This window comes from Salvia miltiorrhiza, chromosome 5 (genome assembly GCF_028751815.1).
Source record: "Salvia miltiorrhiza cultivar Shanhuang (shh) chromosome 5, IMPLAD_Smil_shh, whole genome shotgun sequence".
Taxonomy (NCBI): Eukaryota; Viridiplantae; Streptophyta; class Magnoliopsida; order Lamiales; family Lamiaceae; genus Salvia; species Salvia miltiorrhiza.
The window spans coordinates 12,241,433-12,259,196 of NC_080391.1; the positions used below are offsets into that span (position 1 = coordinate 12,241,433).

At 40.9% G+C, this 17,764-nt stretch overlaps 3 protein-coding genes across 3 annotated transcripts; 1 reads left to right on the forward strand and 2 right to left on the reverse strand.

The window, feature by feature from the left end:
* Nucleotides 1-2,649: 2,649 nt before the first annotated feature.
* On the forward strand, nt 2,650-13,079 carry LOC130986065 (DNA repair protein recA homolog 1, chloroplastic). Its single transcript, XM_057909344.1, has 13 exons — nt 2,650-2,979; nt 3,156-3,247; nt 3,551-3,626; nt 4,055-4,117; nt 4,277-4,406; nt 4,526-4,611; nt 4,701-4,826; nt 5,000-5,104; nt 5,194-5,250; nt 11,236-11,298; nt 11,380-11,456; nt 11,885-11,957; nt 12,211-13,079. The coding sequence occupies exons 1-13, from the start codon at nt 2,782-2,784 to the stop codon at nt 12,313-12,315; spliced, it is 1,251 nt and encodes a 416-aa protein (XP_057765327.1). The 5' UTR covers nt 2,650-2,781; the 3' UTR covers nt 12,316-13,079.
* On the reverse strand, nt 12,407-14,602 carry LOC130986066 (photosystem II 10 kDa polypeptide, chloroplastic). The gene is made up of 2 exons (XM_057909345.1): nt 12,816-14,602; nt 12,407-12,748 (listed from the first exon to the last, which is right to left on the reverse strand). The coding sequence occupies exons 1-2, from the start codon at nt 13,026-13,028 to the stop codon at nt 12,545-12,547; spliced, it is 417 nt and encodes a 138-aa protein (XP_057765328.1). The 5' UTR covers nt 13,029-14,602; the 3' UTR covers nt 12,407-12,544.
* Nucleotides 14,603-16,287: 1,685 nt separating this feature from the next.
* On the reverse strand, nt 16,288-17,399 carry LOC131025525 (uncharacterized). Its single transcript, XM_057955318.1, has 2 exons — nt 17,231-17,399; nt 16,288-16,958 (listed from the first exon to the last, which is right to left on the reverse strand). Exons 1-2 carry the CDS (start codon nt 17,397-17,399, stop codon nt 16,288-16,290), a joined length of 840 nt encoding a protein of 279 aa, XP_057811301.1.
* Nucleotides 17,400-17,764: the final 365 nt, after the last annotated feature.

Below are 17,764 nucleotides of genomic sequence, written 5' to 3' on the forward strand. Positions count from 1 at the left end.
CGTCGGGTATCCGCGAAACCCGCTATCCGACGGGTATCCGTCACCCACTATCCGACGGATACCTGCTATCCGTCGGATACCCACTATCCGCTGGATACCCACGAAATAGAATTTAAATATAAATTTACAACAAATTTAATAGAAAAAAATCAACACAAATAGCATAGTTCAAATCCACAAAGAACAATGTTTAAATTCAAATTCACAAAGAACAATGTTTAAATTCATCAACTAAAATATAAAATCCAACAAAGAACAATGTCTATAATTGCTCGACAGTAGAAATAGAACCCTCTTCATTAAACTCTTCTTCTTCATCTTCAAGACAAGTCCAAAAGCTTCCATTCTTTCCTTGACCTATGAAATAAGCAATTATTTACATTAGATATATGAAATAAAAGATTAATTATAATTATAAATTTACATACCTTCGAGTTGATTTCGTAGCCAATTTTGATTACACATTAATGCTTCTAATAGCTTTGGTTTGAGACGACTGCGGTGCTCAACATTAGACTTTGGGCCTTATTGTTTGGGCCTATTTTAAAATATAAAATACTAGCCCATAATCTCAAAATATGTATTTAAAGCCCATATTTTATAGAATTTTTTGTGGATATTTGACGGGTAATTGACGGGTAATTGGCGGGTATTTTTCGCGGGTAAACGGGTTTCGCGGGTTTGGATAGTAAGTATCCAAACCCATACCCACGAACTAAATGGATAGTGAATTGTACCCACGAAACTATCCGTGGATATCAAATGGTATCCAAACCCACCCTAATGGGTTCGGGTTTTCGCGGATATCCACTACCCGCGGGTAGATTGCCATCCCTAAGTATTATACATCCATACGTATAAACAAAGGGATAATAAACATTTTGAAATGATGTGCCGTACAAAGGGCAGTATCGACCAATCAATCATTCGGCACATTTTCAGATGTTATTTACATGTATAAATAAAATAAATACTAAAGTTATTGTATGAAGAAAATTAATATTGATGCATAGTACGATTGAAGTAGGTGAGATGTAGGAGTAATAAATAAATTAAGTCATATATTAGTAGTGGCCCAAAACAAAAAAGTCTTATATTATATTAGTAATAATTAGTGTATCCGAGTTCACATTGTACTCACCCCGGATAGAAGGGGTTCTTGAAAGCAATGTATCACCAAACTCACCAATTAATCAAACCAAAATCCCCTCCCTCCCGCCAAATTTTCCTACAAAATCCCCTCCCTCTTACCATATCCGAATTTTGGCTGTTTTCATACTACTATCATTCTTCATTTTCGGTGCATAATAATGTACAAAAACACATATCTGTATGGAGTATATATCTCAAGCCATTTTTGAATATCCACCCTGAGCACTGTAATATAATATTTAGTTCACGTCATCATCTTTTTACTTTTATTTTTTTCTAATATCTTATAAATTGTGTTTGAGATCACAGCAATTTTCACAGAGTACATAAATATCAAAGCTTGATTTATTTATTTTTCCTCTAAAATCCAAATAGAGGGATAAAAATAATAAAACTAGGTTTTGAATTTTATGTATTTTGTAAATTTAATGATCCTTATAATAATTTTTTAGATAAAATAAAAATAAAAATAAATTTATTTTACGAGTACGAAATGCCATAAGCGCTTATAAATAATGCGTGACATATGGATTATTTGATGTTAACATTTGAAGTGAAACTAGATGATTGACATTGCATTTCCAAACTACATTGAAATTAAACAACCATCCAAATCAAGCGATATGTAGGATGTTGCTTTGATTAATTAAAACTATACAGACGTCAAATATGTTATCATTATAATTATAAATTAATAAATAATAAGGCCGTTATCAACGACTAAGAAAAAGCTATGATTTTTTTCCTTTTTCTTTTCTTGACTTGGGAGAGGGAGAGCGGTGTGGGTGGGGTTTCAACATTTAGACCTCATTGTTCATGAATAGGAGTTAGCACCGCTTGGTGTCCCTTTGAAGATTAAAAAAAGGCTATAATTTCTTAGCCACTTTAATATCTGGGTATGTTGTCCCATTTTATTGTTCAAGTATCTATAGTAAAGTATTAATGCACACAAACATCAGTAAACAAAAAGAATAACATTGTAGTAGTTCTACCAAGAAATAAGAAAATAATAAACCTAATGCACGAGCATTCTATTTAATCACAAATAGACAACATTCAACAATTATAAGACCCTCTATAGACTATATATTATTGGTAGCTAAGGTAGATATAACTTCCATAATGTGTCTATCAAAAAAAAAAAAAAACTTTCATAATACGACATTCTTGGAATCTTGTTGCGAGTGTCAAAACATGAATCACAAAAAATGACTTTGAGCTTCAATTATTACTATTCTTATTACTCCATAATTTGTTTTTTTTAAGTCTGTTTTATGGGGTTTCTTTAAATTTTAATTCAGATCCAAGCATGGGCCTCTTGCTTCATTTTCTAGACAACTATGGGCCTCATTTGTCCTTCAAGTCCATTCATGTCTTGACTAGAGTTTGTTAAAAGGATAATAAAAGTAAGTTTGACAAAGATTGGCCGGCCCAGTATACGGCCCATTGGGCCTCACAAGAAAGGGTAGAAGAAGAGGATGAGAAATCGTTGATCACAAATTTTCACAGAGCGCCACTTCCGTTGCCTTTTTGCTACTGCAATACATACAACATATTCTTTGAGTGAGAATCGTAAACAGATATTCGCACTAAGATTTTATTGGATAGCATAACACAGAGCACAAATAAATGGATTTTGTTTTCCCGCTACAAACTCGGTGTGTGTCGCTCAAACCCAAGAATTGCAGCCCGCCAAATGCTCCTACGCTACGAGGTTTGGTTCAGGGAAGTCGGAAAACCCCCAAAAATGCTAGGGTTCGTTCGGAATTCGACGCTAAACCAAACGGCGCCCTATCTGCTGACTTCGACCCTCGTTTCACTGACAGGGTTGCCACCATATTCTCCATCTTTTCAATTTCGAAAACAAATTTTGTTGTTTTTCTTCTTGTCTGTGTTAAATGGTCATTGAATTCTGTAGTTGTGACGGGATTTGTCAGAGTTACTTCAAATTTGTGTGGCTCATACATCATGACGACTTGTAACTAATATGTTTGGTACAACAGCAAAAGGCCCTTGAAGCTGCCATGAACGACATCAATAGCTCTTTCGGGAAAGGAAGTGTTACGAGGCTGGGGAGTGCTGGTGGAGCATTGGTGTAGGTCTTCTTCTTCACATTGAATCTTTCTGTCTAGTTGTTTGTAACAATATTTGCAGATGAAGCTCTTCCCTGGAACACGGAAACAAAACTTAGATTTTGCTCTTTATGCTAGCCCTTTTAGTCTTCCTGTGAATCCAAATATTTATCATGATACTCCTAAGAAGAAATGATAATGATAACTTAACCGCAAGAGGAGTTTAAACGTGCATGTGCTTCCCAAATTTGTAGTTTTTGTTTATGTATCTTCATCAAATTATCATTATTGCCATCATGTTTTCTTATGTCTGTTTCTTCATGCAGCGAAACATTTCCGAGTGGCTGCCTGACCTTGGACTTTGCTTTAGGTGGCGGTCTTCCCAAAGGAAGAATCGTGGAGGTTTTTATTTATAATATCCATGCTATGATACTGCTTATTTCAAATCATGAATAAAATGGATTTATTAGTAAAAAAGGCATGATTGTTTCATCTTATGCTGCGTATTTGATTAAAACAATCATAGATGCCCTCAATGTTTTGTGATATTATTATGAAACTTAGGGATGTTTGCATGTCATAATGACATGAAGTTGGGTGAGTTGTATCTACTTGACAAACTACAAGCTGGCTGTGCAGATAGAAGTAGCTCAATCTTCAGTTTGTCATTTTATTATGCAATAGACAAAGGCCTAAATGGTCATTGTATGATTATTAATTGGAGAAGTTTCATGATTGTTGCTCACTAGTTGTGTTCAGTACTTTCATTTGATATCCCAGTTATAGGCAATGCTGGGTGGAGCCTGATCATTTGGGTTTTTCCTTGTCAGATATATGGGCCAGAAAGTAGTGGAAAGACCACTCTAGCCCTCCATGCGATTGCAGAAGTGCAGGTCTAGTACGTGCTCACTTTTTCTTCTGTCAGTTAGTTATCACTTGAAAACTCATTTCATGAGTCCATGCATTTAGAAGCTAGTAGTTAGACTAGCTTCTAACTTAATCCTCCCCACATCGACTTGTAAAACAAACTGACATTCTTTTGACACCATCAGAGGCTTGGTGGAAATGCTATGCTTGTTGATGCTGAACATGCTTTTGATCCATCGTACTCAAAATCTTTGGGGGTTGATGTAGAAAATCTAATTGTTTGCCAGCCTGACAATGGAGAGATGGCTCTAGAGAGTAAGTTTTCTTGTTGACATTCATAGAATTAACTACAATTTTAAGATTGGTGGCCATATCCTTTAAGCTCAATTTATTTTACATAATTTGTTTTCCTCACTTCTCTGTTCATGTGGCAGTTGCTGATCGCATCTGTAGGTCTGGTGCTGTTGATCTCATTTGTATTGACTCAGTCTCAGCACTTACTCCAAGAGCTGAAATTGAAGTTAGTTATAATTTATGTTGCATTTTATTTAGAAATTGATTGTTCCTTCTTAAAAAGTAAACATTTTTGGGTGTAAACTTTCTGCATAGGGTGAAATCGGGATGCAACAAATGGGTTTGCAAGCGCGCCTGATGAGTCAAGCTTTGCGGAAGATGTCAGGCAACGCTTCTAAAGCTGGATGTACACTTATATTTTTGAATCAGATCAGACACAAGGTACTTCTATGGAATTCTTTCCCCACCTTATTTAGAGGCAAATAGCAAATCCTCTTTTTTTTGAATTGTGTGGTACATTCAATTTTTTCGTAACCCTGTTTTTCCATTTTCAACTTAGTTGCTAACTTGCTATTAACTTAAGCCTTGCAATATTACACTTTTGTTTGAGCCAGATAGGAGTGTATTACGGAAATCCTGAGGTCACAAGTGGTGGAATTGCTTTGAAGTTCTTTGCATCTGTCCGGCTTGAGATAAGACCTATTGGGAAGATAAAATCTGTAAGCCCTAATCTGCCTATGTTAGCGACTTGAAGCATGTTCTATTAATCGATTGGGCACTGAATCTTAAATGCTGTATGTTGTTAAAGGTTAAAGGTGATGAAGATGTTGGAGTTAAAGTTCGTGTGAGAGTTCAAAAGAGTAAGGTGTGTAACCAAAGATGGTTTTTTGCTTCTATTTTTGGTCAAGATTTTACATATGTATCCTTAGGACTCGTTTGCTATGGCATGATAAGGGTGAGATAGATACCTATAACACCCTAATATGTTGTTTGCTTTAGAATTCAAAGCTCTTTATAAATTAATGGCCCGTTATATACTATCCATATCTATTTGATTATGTATCATACCTGAGAGGTTTGATAGCGTAACCTTTTTTATATATCTTACCAAACATGATATTGATATTTAATAAATTAATAGATATCCCAGGAAAAGATATCACACATTATCTCATACCACGTAGCAAATGAGCCCTTAATGTGCTATCTTGAAAGTGGAAGCAGGTTTGGCTGTGGATTTGAAAACATTTCTCTCAATTTTACTATGCAAAGTGCCTAGGTGATGATCATATTTGTCTAACCTCGTTTTCTGTGGAAATTCTGTTCTGTATTTTAAAGTCCATATATCATCATTACAGAATGATCACCGCACTACACACTCTCTTCATTACAGAATGATCACCACTTACACACTCTTCTTCATTTTTAACCACAAAAACAAAATTTACCCAACATAATAAATCACATTCTTATTTCCAAGCCCATGTAGCCATAGTTTCCAATACTTTTATGCAAACATATTTTCATTCTGATAGCGAGCGTCGACCGTGGAGGGTCTATACTCGGGGGAGAAGAGCTGTGGTTAATTATTAGCTGCTGGATTTTTATTCTTACGGTTCTTTATTATTATTTCTGTTATTCTTTATGTTTGGGTCAGCCCACGTGTATGGGCCTAAGGTAGGGTTTGCAATAGTTATTTATTTAAACTAGACTTCAAGTTTTAGGGTTATGTTTTTCTGAAGTGTAACTTGGACGGTAGCTGTACCGTGGCCTCAAGTGAGGAGTTCTCTGAATTATATTATTGGTTTCTGGTGTCAATCATCTTTACTCTATCAAATTGGTCCGACCTGCCGGATCAGAGACGATGGTGGCAACTACCAGAAGTACCGAACAGCGACTGGACGGATTAGAGAAGGTGGTTGAAGAACTGATTACCGCTGTGGACGGGTTTCGTACGTATCAAGTTTCAACGAACTCGAAACTTGACGCGCTGCTGAAGAAGTTCAATATCTCCCCTACTGGCACCGGCGATGAATCAGAGGGAGGCCGTGACCCCGAATCGGAGACCGAAACGTCCACTCCTTTTCAGGTTTTTCAAAAGATGGATCTTCCCAATTTTGACGGGACAGATGCACTTGCATGGCTCGCACGTGCTGACCAATATTTTCTCGTGCATGAGACACCAATGGACAAGAGATTGAAGACCGCCCTAATTGCTATGTCAGGCCCGGCCATGGCGTGGGTGCAACTATTGCTGCGACGCTGTCCGACGCTAACCTGGACTCAATTCAGCCGTGAACTTCTGAATCGGTTTGGACATAATGCTGCAATTAATGGGTACGAGGCGCTGGGGGCGACAAAACAGGAGGGGCCTTTGGAGGATTACATCGCTGCATTCGAAGGGCGTGTGGCGCAACTTCCTGATTTCACGGATGAGCAGTACCTTGGTTTCTTTTTGAGTGGGCTCAAACCACACATTCGCAAACAAATCCAGGACCCTACTGTAACGGATTACTCGGCAGCAGTTTTGATGGCTCGAAAGGTCGAGCAGGCACCACCGCCATCAACCTACACCACGCGCACAGCTCCGCCCACGAACTATCAATCCCGATCGGTTATCAATCAGCGTTTCACTCCCACCGTTTCTCCAGAACCCAGACCGCCACCCCATTCTTTTGGGAACTCTTCCCAGGCGTCCACAGGTTCACGCCCCCCCCCGACGTTTTCGTAATATATCGGATGAAGAAGTGAAGAAACACTTGGCTGCTGGAACTTGTTTCAGGTGTGGTTTGAAATTTGGGCCGACTCATCGCTGCCCACCGAAAACCCTACAAGTTTTGGTAGGAGGAGATGATGAGGAACTCGACACTGACTGCGAGCAACTGGATGGGATGAACGAGGAACCATTAGATGGAAACGACACTCCGACGTTACAGCATCTGCAGTTGTCCAACCTCACGTCAAATGGGCTGGATAATTATCAGACGATGAAGCTGTTTGGTCGTGTCGGGGGCACACGTCTGAAGGTAATGATCGACAGCGGGGCAAGTCACTGTTTCGTGGCAGAACATGTGGCTAAGACATTGAACTGGGACATTGCAACAACGGATCGCTTTTCGGTAGTGCTGGGCGATGGAACCAAAGTCAAGGCTGGAGGAATTTGTAAAGATGTACCACTGCAGTTAGATAATGAGCTGTTTACCATCTCCTGCTACGTCTTTCCTCTGAATAGTGTGGATTTGATATTGGGCATTTCGTGGTTGGCCACTTTGGGAACGGTGAAGGCAAATTGGGACCATCTGACCATGGAGTTCTCGATGAATGGTCGCAAGATACTTCTGCGTGGAGACCCCACACTCACGCGTCGCATCTGCAGCCGTCGTAAGTTACAGAATTTAGAAGCAGAAGACGAGGGATGGCTGTTATGGTCCATGGATGGCGTGAAGACTCTAGACTCTTTTGGGGTTTCTGAGGACCTTTCGGCAGCTGCTCGGCGCCAGCTAACCGAGTTAATCGCAGCTTTTCCTGCTGTTCACACACATACTGTCGGCTTGCCCCCCCCGCGCAGCAGTGATCATCGTATTGTGTTACAACCACACGCACAACCAGTTTCGGTGCGTCCCTATCGCTACAACCACATGCAGAAAGATGAGATGGAGCGATTAGTGGAAGAAATGCTTGCAGCGGGTATTATCCAGCCGAGTACAAGCCCTTACTCCAGCCCAGTTCTTTTAGTCCGCAAAAAAGATGGATCTTGGCGTTTCTGTGTAGACTACCGCGAACTCAACAAACGCACCGTACCAGATAAGTATCCAATTCCAGTAATTCAAGAATTACTCGATGAGTTGCATGGCGCCTGTTGGTTTAGTAAATTAGATCTCAAGGCCGGTTACCATCAGATCCGAGTCGCCTGTTCAGATGTACCGAAGACAGCTTTTCGTACTCATTCGGGCCACTATGAGTTCTTGGTCATGCCATTTGGGCTCACTAACGCACCGGCTACCTTCCAGAGTTTGATGAATGATATTTTCAGGTTATTTCTCCGAAAATTTGTATTGGTCTTCTTTGATGATATTTTAGTATATAGCAGCTCTTGGGACGACCATCTGGTCCATTTGCGTCAAGTTTTTCAGGTGTTACAGTCACATCATCTAGTGATCAATCCGAAGAAGTGCCTATTGGGACGGGCGAATGTGGAATATCTGGGCCACATTGTGTCTAGGCAGGGGGTTTGCATGGACCCGGCCAAAGTTGCTGTTGTTTTACGTTGGCCTACTCCCACGTCTTTACGCGGAGTGCGAGGATTTCTCGGATTGACGGGGTATTACAGGCGTTTTATACGAGATTATGGCAGGATGGCCGCCCCACTCACGGCATTGCTGAAAAAGGAGGTTTCGAAGACGTGGGCCTGGACCGCCGATGCCGAGTCAGCTTTTCAGGACCTTAAGCGTGCATTAACTACAGCACCGGTGCTCAAGATGCTGGATTTTTCTAAAGAGTTTGTGGTAGAATGTGATGCATCGGGGCGCGGCTTGGGAGCAGTACTCATGCAGGATAAGCAGCCCATTGCTTACTTTAGCAAGCATATTTCCCCCAACTTGCTAGCAAAGTCCGCCTATGAGAAGGAACTCATGGCTTTAGCTTTGGCTATACAACACTGGCGCCCATACCTCCTTGGTCGCCGCTTTGTTGTTCGGACTGACCAGAAGAGTTTGCGCCACCTATTGACTCAACCTTTGACAACGCCGGCACAACAAAATTGGGCAGCCAAGTTACTTGGCTATGATTTTTCCGTGGTGTATAAGGAGGGCAATCTGAATCGAGCAGCTGATGCATTATCTCGCCGCGATGAGAACGGGGAGTTGACGTCTCTCTCATGCCCACAATGGGTGGATTGGATGGCGGTGCAGCAGTTAGTGTCAGCTGACCCCAGTTTAGCAGCCATCGTGTCGGCACTGCAAAATGGGCAACCGACCGTTAAGCATTACACCCTAGTGCAGGGAATACTCTTTTACAAAGGCCGATTAGTGATTCCAGTCTCATCCGACTGGATTCCAAAGTTGATTGCTGAATTTCACTCCACTCCGATGGGAGGTCATGCGGGAGCCTACCGCACTTATCGCCGCCTAGCTGCTAATGTCTATTGGCCCGGAATGATGAAGCAGGTTACTCGGTTTGTGGCAGCATGTTCTGTTTGCCAAAAGAACAAGTATGAAACAAAGTCGCCTGCTGGGCTGTTGTCGCCGCTGCCTATCCCCTCGCGCATATGGGAGGATATCAGCCTTGACTTCATATCAGGATTGCCGCGCTCGGGAGGTGTTGATTGTGTGTTAGTGGTAGTGGATCGTTTCTCAAAATATGGACATTTCTTGCCTCTGCGTCACCCATTTACAGCAAAAGTTGTCGCTGAAGTTTTTACAAAAGAAGTGGTTCGTCTCCATGGCATCCCAAGTTCCATTGTGTCGGATCGAGATCCAATTTTTCTAAGTTCTTTCTGGCGAGAGTTGTTTCGAATGGCGGGTACTACCTTGAAAATGAGCTCTGCTTATCATCCAGAAACGGACGGGCAGATAGAGGTTTTGAATCGTTGTTTGGAGACGTATCTCCGCTGTTTTTCATCTGAGCGTCCTAAACAGTGGAGCAAGTGGTTGTCTTGGGCGGAGTACTGCTACAACACTGGGTTTCAATCTGCCGCAGGCACCACTCCTTTTGAAGCAGTGTATGGTCGACCCCCTCCCACCCTACGTCAGTTTCTACCTGGGGAAGTGCGTGTGCAGGCGCTTGTGCAGACGCTGCAAACTCGGGATGAGATATTGGGTCACTTGCGTTTCCATCTTGAGCGAGCCCAACAGCGTATGGTTCGGGAGGCAAATAAGCACCGCCGAGACGTGGTTTTCAATGTTGGCGACTTGGTGTTTTTGAAATTTCGACCCTATCGCCAGAAGAGTATCTATCAGGCTGGGAATGGCAAACTTGCCCCTCGATTCTATGGTCCTTTTGAGGTGGCAGCCCGTGTGGGGTTGGTGGCTTATCGTCTCAAACTTCCGGAAGGGTCGCGGGTGCATCCGGTGTTTCATGTTTCTTTGTTGAAATCTGCTATTGGAGCTGCCACCGCTGAACCTCAGCTGCCAGACGAGCTTCTCTCGGTCGACCCGCCATATTTACCTGAGGCCGTCTTAGATCGCCGACTAGTTCAACGTGACGGGCAGCAGAGTGAACAGATTTTGATCAAATGGATAGGGTTGGGTGTTGATGAGGCTACCTGGCTGGATAAGGAAGATTTTCAGGCTCAATTTCCGTTTTTCAGCCTTGCGGACAAGGCTGTTTCCGCCGGGGAGGCAATTGATAGCGAGCGTCGACCGTGGAGGGTCTATACTCGGGGGAGAAGAGCTGTGGTTAATTATTAGCTGCTGGATTTTTATTCTTACGGTTCTTTATTATTATTTCTGTTATTCTTTATGTTTGGGTCAGCCCACGTGTATGGGCCTAAGGTAGGGTTTGCAATAGTTATTTATTTAAACTAGACTTCAAGTTTTAGGGTTATGTTTTTCTGAAGTGTAACTTGGACGGTAGCTGTACCGTGGCCTCAAGTGAGGAGTTCTCTGAATTATATTATTGGTTTCTGGTGTCAATCATCTTTACTCTATCACATTCTCACATACATATCCAAGACCCTGTACTTTGAAATTGGAGTTGAGAACACCTCCATATCTGCTCTGTATTGTCTATTGTCGCAATAGTGTCACATTGCATGTCCTTCGAAATAATAACTAGAACATTTTGACTTATGTAATTTTATTTTCTTCATGGTATTAGACAGCTTAGTTTAAGCTAATATGCTTTATGGCAGGTGTCAAGGCCATACAAACAAGCTGAGTTTGAAATTATATTTGGAGAAGGAGTCAGCAAACTGGTTTGTATAGTTGTGCATATTGTTTCTTGTTATCCTATTATTGTTTTATTACTCCTATGTTGATTTTCACTCCCATTTTAGGGTTGTGTTTTGGATTGTGCTGAAATATTCGATGTTGTTTTAAAGAAGGGGTCATGGTACAGCTATGGAGATCACAGGTATGCTTTGCTATATTTTTGGTTGAAATGATGGGATAATTTGACATGCAATGTGCTGGAATGTAAGTCGTATGATTGGTTTGGCCGGGTATCTAATTAGATCACTTTTGAATGGATATTAACTATATATAGCCTGGTATTACAATAACTCTGTGATATTAAGGGTGCTGAGAATATATACCTAGAGTCAGTCATAAAGCACTTGCTGCACCCGGCAATATCTAGAGCATACTCTGAACTTTAATTGAACTTTTGATTTCGAAATGAATACACATAAGCTAATTCATCGTTTTATAGAGATACTTAAAAGTATAAGTGACCTTGTTGCAGACCCAGTTTTTCCAATGTGGAAACCTCGTTTGCCTTCATATATTCCTCAAGTAATGCATCGTCAATACCATTATTCTGAAGTTGACATTCAAATGTAGGTTGGGGCAAGGAAGAGATCGTGCGTTACAGTACTTAAAAGAGAACCCTCTCTTGTCTGAAGAGATAGAGAAGGTACCACCCTATGAATTCCATAGCATTATTCTTTATGTTTGACTTTGGATGCTATTTGAAGATGTAAGCCATATGATAGAATAATTAATTGGCTGTTTTGGCTCTTATATAAACACAAGTGGGTTCATTTGATTGAAACAAAACACAGCACCAATTACAATAATGATATTTGCATATAAGAGTTCATTATTTTATCATGCCAGCTAAAATGCAAGTTGTTTAGTGGCTAAGGGATTACGCTTGTTTCTTGCAGAAAGTTCGATCTGCTTTGACAGAAGGTAGTGGCCAAATAGGTTCGTTTGTAAAGTCGTCGTCTCCACAGTCGGACGAGGAAGACTCGTTCCAAGAAATGCAATGAGGGGTTCATCAGACTTGTTTTTTATTTTCATTTTGTTGTCCATTATGTAACATGAATAGTGTCTGCAACTGAGTTAAATTGATTCTATCCATCAATGAAGACTGTGGTGGGAATTTTTTCATTAAAATGAAGGATAATGTATGAAGGCGGGAGTAAAGTATATCACAACATACATGTTACAGGAATGATTGATGGATTACAAAGGGAATTGCAGAAAAGAGTATTAAAGTTACTGCGCCAAAGCACTGGTGTTGTAGACGAGAAGAGCGCCGCCGGCAAGGATGCCGAGGAGGGTGACCGCCCATATGGCCAAGCCAGTAGTGCCTCCGACGTAGACATCACCGGAGGGAGACCAATCCTTCTCGTCGTAGATGGGGCTGTATCCATCGACGTTAGCACCGTATTTGTCCACGAACTGGTACACGCCCTTTCCCTGTATAATTGGGTGAGAGCATGCGAGGAAATCAAAAGAAAAGAAGAATAGAAGCAAGGGAAGGAACCTTAGGCTTCCGGCCGGAGGCGTCGAGGCCATTTCGCAAGTCCATGCCGCCGCCAGTTCCATAAGGTGTGTCGGTCTTGATCTTCTTGCCGCCGCTGGCTTGCACTCTGAAAGGGGTGGTTCTGGCGAGCGATGGCAGGCCTCGCACGCCCGACTTGTCGGCGGAGAAGGACGCCGGCTTCAAAGCCACGGAACTCATCATGCTGCTTGCCATTAATAATATCTCTCTCGGAACTTTCTTCAACCCTCGATACACTGCACTCTCACTGCTTGCCTTGCCTTGATAATATTATGTCCCATTTCGTGATTCTTATTTCGACACATATTATGCCCCATTTCCTGATTCTTATTTCGACACGTGGCGCTCCTTGTATGGTTTGTTTCCTGGATATGGTGTTCAAACGTTATCACACTTACCATATGTTTGTTATCACACTTACCATATCCTACTTTCTCACACCTGGAGATTACTTATTGGCTGCTAAAATCTTCTCGCTTATTGTAACCAAGTTTGTTCAAATTTATATTTCCATGTCTTTTTTATTATTATTATTATTATTATTATTAAATATTTCTAGGTCTTTTTAATATCACATCTCATTTCCAAAATATATATATATATATATATCACATTTCAATATTTAAGAATTAATTTCATAAATTCTCCAAAAAAGAATAAATTCATAAAATATTATTAAAGTATACTCCATCCGTCCCAATAAATGTGGCCACTTTGTTTTTGGCATGGAAATTAAGAAAGGGATGGTTATGTTTTAATTATGTGTGGTCCACAAAATTAAAGAGTTAATTAAGTGTGGAAAACATTCTTCTTCTTCTCACTTAATCTGTTCCACAGTCTGCCGCCGGCGAAGGCAACGGCGAAGCCGGCGGTCGTCCCTCACCCTCTATCAAATCGCAAATACCAAATCGCATAGCCAGAAACCAAAAATCAGAAACCAAAAACTAAAAATCAAAAACCAAAAAATTGCATAGCCAAAAACCAAATCAGACAAATAGCATAACCAGATTCGTCGTCGGGAATCGAGGCCAAGGGCCACGATTAAAGTGCCTGGAATCAGGGGTTATGGAGCTCGGCGGCGGCAGCCCTATGGCTGTGCAGTCGCCGGACTTGAAGGAGAGGTTGAGACGGAGATGAGAGGTTTTGGGGCGTGCGGCGGTGGCTGGTTCGCTAGCTGCTATGCGCGGTCGCCGGAAATCGAAGCTGAGGCGGTGAGTTTAGATCTAGAGTTTGTGAGAGAAGGGCCGCGCCGTGGCTGGGGAAATCGAAACTGAGGCGGTGGTCGTCGGTGTGTGTGTTTTGTGGAGGGGAAGAAAGGGGCGTCGGCGGTCGTGGCTGACGGCGGTGCGGCGGTTGACTGCGGCGAACGAGTCGGTGGAGAAGCAGAGGAGCGAGTCGGTGGAGAAGCGGAGAAGGAGATCCACCGGAACGGTCCTCTTCCGGCGAGGGCCTGTGGTGTGGGTAGGGGGTGAGAGGGCGGTGGCTGCTGGCGGGGGCGGCGGGGTTAGGCGGCGGGGCGAGAGAGAGAGAGAGAGAGAGAAAGGTGGTGGGCGGTTGGAGGCAGGAATTCTTTTGGGTGGGAGTTTATTTAATTAGTAGGTTTAGTTAGATTTAATTAGATTAATTAATTAGACTAAATTAAAGTAAATATTTATATTTTAAGAAAGTGGCCACTTTTAGTGGGACAAACTAAAATGGGAAGGTGGCCACATTTATATTAAATTTATTAGTAAACTTTAATTTGTATCCAAATAAATATTAAATTTATATTTTGCACTTCATCTGTCCCCTAAATAATTTTATACTCCCTCTGTCCCACCATTTTAGTCCCCTCCCATTTTTCACACATATTAAGAAAATGTATTTAATTTTTATATTTTTATCTTTTATACTCTTATTTATTATTTTCACACATCATTTTCACATTTAAGTGAAGCATTAAATAAGGTTAATTTAGTAAAAATAATATTTTTATATAGTATTAATTAGAAAAGTGGACTATCTTTTTGGGACATCTCAAAATGGAATAAGGGACTAAAATGGTGGGACGGACGGAGTAACTTTCATTTTTAGTCTATCCCTATAAAAACTTATCTTTCTATTTTTGGACTACATCCCGCCATTAATATCTCATTTATCCTTAATTTTCAATTTTTGTAGATGCAATGCTATAAAGAGAATCATAAGAGCATCTTAGGGCTCTTAGGGGGGGGGGGGTGTGATCCCTACCTTAGAGCCTCCAGCTCCACAGTCATGAGCTCTAATTGTGGCTTTAATTTTTTCATTTTTATTTCATTTAATTTTACCTCATCGATTTTAAAATACCACATTGCATTAAAATTTAAATTGTCACATTACATTTATTAAAATAAAATAATAATAATTAAAAATTATTACAATAATTACTAAAAAAATCATTTTCAGTTCTCCTCATTTCTCCAATTTAAATGCATTTAAAAATTAAAATAAATATTGAATTTTAAAATAAAAAAATTATATTAAATTTTAAATTTGAGAATTACAATAATTAAAATAAAAAATTATATTAAAAAATTAAAAATTAGGTAAAAAGTCGAAAGAATTGAAAAAATTGATTTTGAATTGTATCTCACATTGAAAAGTATATCATTCTATTCTATACAATGAGTAGTGCACTATGAAAAGAGAAGCTATATTAAGTTGATTTTTGTATGGTAACCTACATTGAAAACTGTATGCTTCTCTACAGTGTGTAGTATACTATAAAAAGAGAAATTACATTAAGTTGATTTTGTATTGAATCTCATATCAAATAGTGTAAGCTTCTGTACAATGTGTAGTGCACTATAAAAAATGAAGCTACATTTAGTTAAAATTAAAATTAAAAATACAAAAAAAAAATTGATTTTTTTCTTTAATTAAAGGCGCGTGCAAGCACATGCCGTACACTTTTACCTTAAAACCGAGTGCGAATGTTAGAGCTGGCGAGTGACGATCGAGCTAAGGGGGGCGCTAGAGCGGTGGGGTGTGCGACACTGGGTGGATCTAACGGCACGCTCGCACCCCGTCTGAGATGCTCTAATGTTACTATTTGTAACGCCAATATATCGTATTAGATTTGTAATGCTGCATTGATACTACATTATGTAATATAGTTTTAAAAATGCTAATATTGTACAAATATAACGTCCATTAATGCAAAATACAATTGTCGCCCTTATTTTGTTTATCATTCTCTAAAAATAACCTAAATTTATGTTCTTACTTTTTTTTTTTACCAGAAAAGAATTTTTATTAAAACACTCCATAATGCACCAGAGGTACCATATGGCCGAAACAAAGAGAACAGACAAGTAGACAAAACTCCAACATCAGCATCTACAAAATCAAGCCTCCAGACCCGACTCGACTTGAGAGCTCGAATCCGCATCTGTAAGGTAGAAAGGAAAAAAAAAAACAGCTTGATGAGGAGCAGCTACACGGGCGCAAGCTCAGGATGTGGAGACATAATTCGAGAAATTAAATCATTGGAGCCCCATAAGGTAAACTCCATGTCATTGTTCAAAATTCCAAAATTTTTGTTCCAGCTCCACAATCTAGCTTTTAACTCCATAACCAAGCTCTTGCTCTCCCACTCCTTACCTTCAAATCTTTTCTCGTTCCGTTTTTTCCATAACAGCCAACAACACCCAACCCAAATCGACTTGAGAAGCTTCCCAACCTTCTTCTTCTTGCTATAGTGGCTGAAACTCTCCCAGTGCGCAGCCGGCGATGAAGGTCGGGCTGTCTGAATTCCGATCCAGTTCTGTATTTCATTCCACACCTTCTGTGTTTTTGAGCACATGGTGAACAGATGGCTAATCGATTCATAGTGGGAGTAACACTGCTTACACTCTAACTCCTCGTTACCAAGATTGATGTTCCTCTTCCTCAAGTTGTCGGATGACGGAAGGCGATTCCTCAGCAATCTCCATGCACTGACCACTGCTTTATTCGGCGCTAAAATCTGCCACACCGATGCCACAAGCGGTGCATCTGCACTTGGGTTTGAACACTCGCTCCTTCTTAGTTTAATGACTGCATACGCTGATTTTGTAGTGTATTTGCCATCCGGAGACGCTCTCCATGTCCACCCGTCTTCGGTACCTGCAGTCGGCACGCAAGGGGAGAAAAATGAGGTTAGATAGTTGACTGCCTCCACCTCCATCTCCCTAAGCTTCCTTCTTCACTTCATCTCCCACTCCCAATTCCCCTCCACCCATCTCCCACTCGCCCCAACGCTGAGATCTCTATTCTCACAGAGTCTATAGAGTCTAGGAAACTTGCATTTTAGAGGTTCCAAACCCGCCCAAGGATGGTCCCAAAATTTAGTATTCAAATCGTTCCAAGCCTACGCTTGAGATTCTCCCGAAACCAACAGTCAGCTCCCCTCCCTCCCACATCAATAACCTTGGCCCACCACCCATGTTTCATCCCATTACTACCCTTAAGTGTAAAGTCGCCTCCCCCCACTCTATTTCCCCATATAAGGATCTCACCACCCTCGCCCACAATAGATCTTTTCCTTCCCAGTATCTCCAAATCCATTTAACAACCAAAGCCAAGTTAACCCACTCAACATTTCGAAAACCCAGCCCCCCCATCCCTCTTACTCAAACACATATCGCTCCACTTCACCCATGGTATAAAGCCATTGTTCCCGCCCCCTCCCCACAGAAATTTACAGCACAGAGAATTAATAGCTTTCGCAGTGGATTTAGGAATAATTGAGAAGGATAGCTGATAGACCGGAATAGCTTGCAGTACTGATTTTACCAAGGTAATTCTACCAGCCAAGGACAGCTTCAAATTTCTCCAACTATCAATTCTTTTCTTGACTTTGTCTTCCAAATATTGCCAATCCACGATACTTTTTACCTTACCTCTTACCTTGATCCTAAGGAATTTAAAGG

Bases quoted from the DNA above. Each gene is read 5' to 3' on its own strand.
- LOC130986065 (XM_057909344.1), top strand. From the start codon at position 2,782: ATGGATTTTGTTTTCCCGCTACAAACTCGGTGTGTGTCGCTCAAACCC. The intron at 3,248-3,550 runs GTAGGTCTTCTT...TTCTTCATGCAG, and splicing joins AGTGCTGGTGGAGCATTGGT to CGAAACATTTCCGAGTGGCT. The intron at 4,407-4,525 runs GTAAGTTTTCTT...TTCATGTGGCAG, and splicing joins TGGAGAGATGGCTCTAGAGA to TTGCTGATCGCATCTGTAGG.
- LOC130986066 (XM_057909345.1), bottom strand. From the start codon at position 13,028: ATGGCAAGCAGCATGATGAGTTCCGTGGCTTTGAAGCCGGCGTCCTTC. The intron at 12,749-12,815 runs GTTCCTTCCCTT...CCAATTATACAG, and splicing joins CCTCCGGCCGGAAGCCTAAG to GGAAAGGGCGTGTACCAGTT.
- LOC131025525 (XM_057955318.1), bottom strand. From the start codon at position 17,399: ATGGATTTGGAGATACTGGGAAGGAAAAGATCTATTGTGGGCGAGGGT. The intron at 16,959-17,230 runs GTTGGTTTCGGG...TGCCGACTGCAG, and splicing joins GGGAGGGAGGGGAGCTGACT to GTACCGAAGACGGGTGGACA.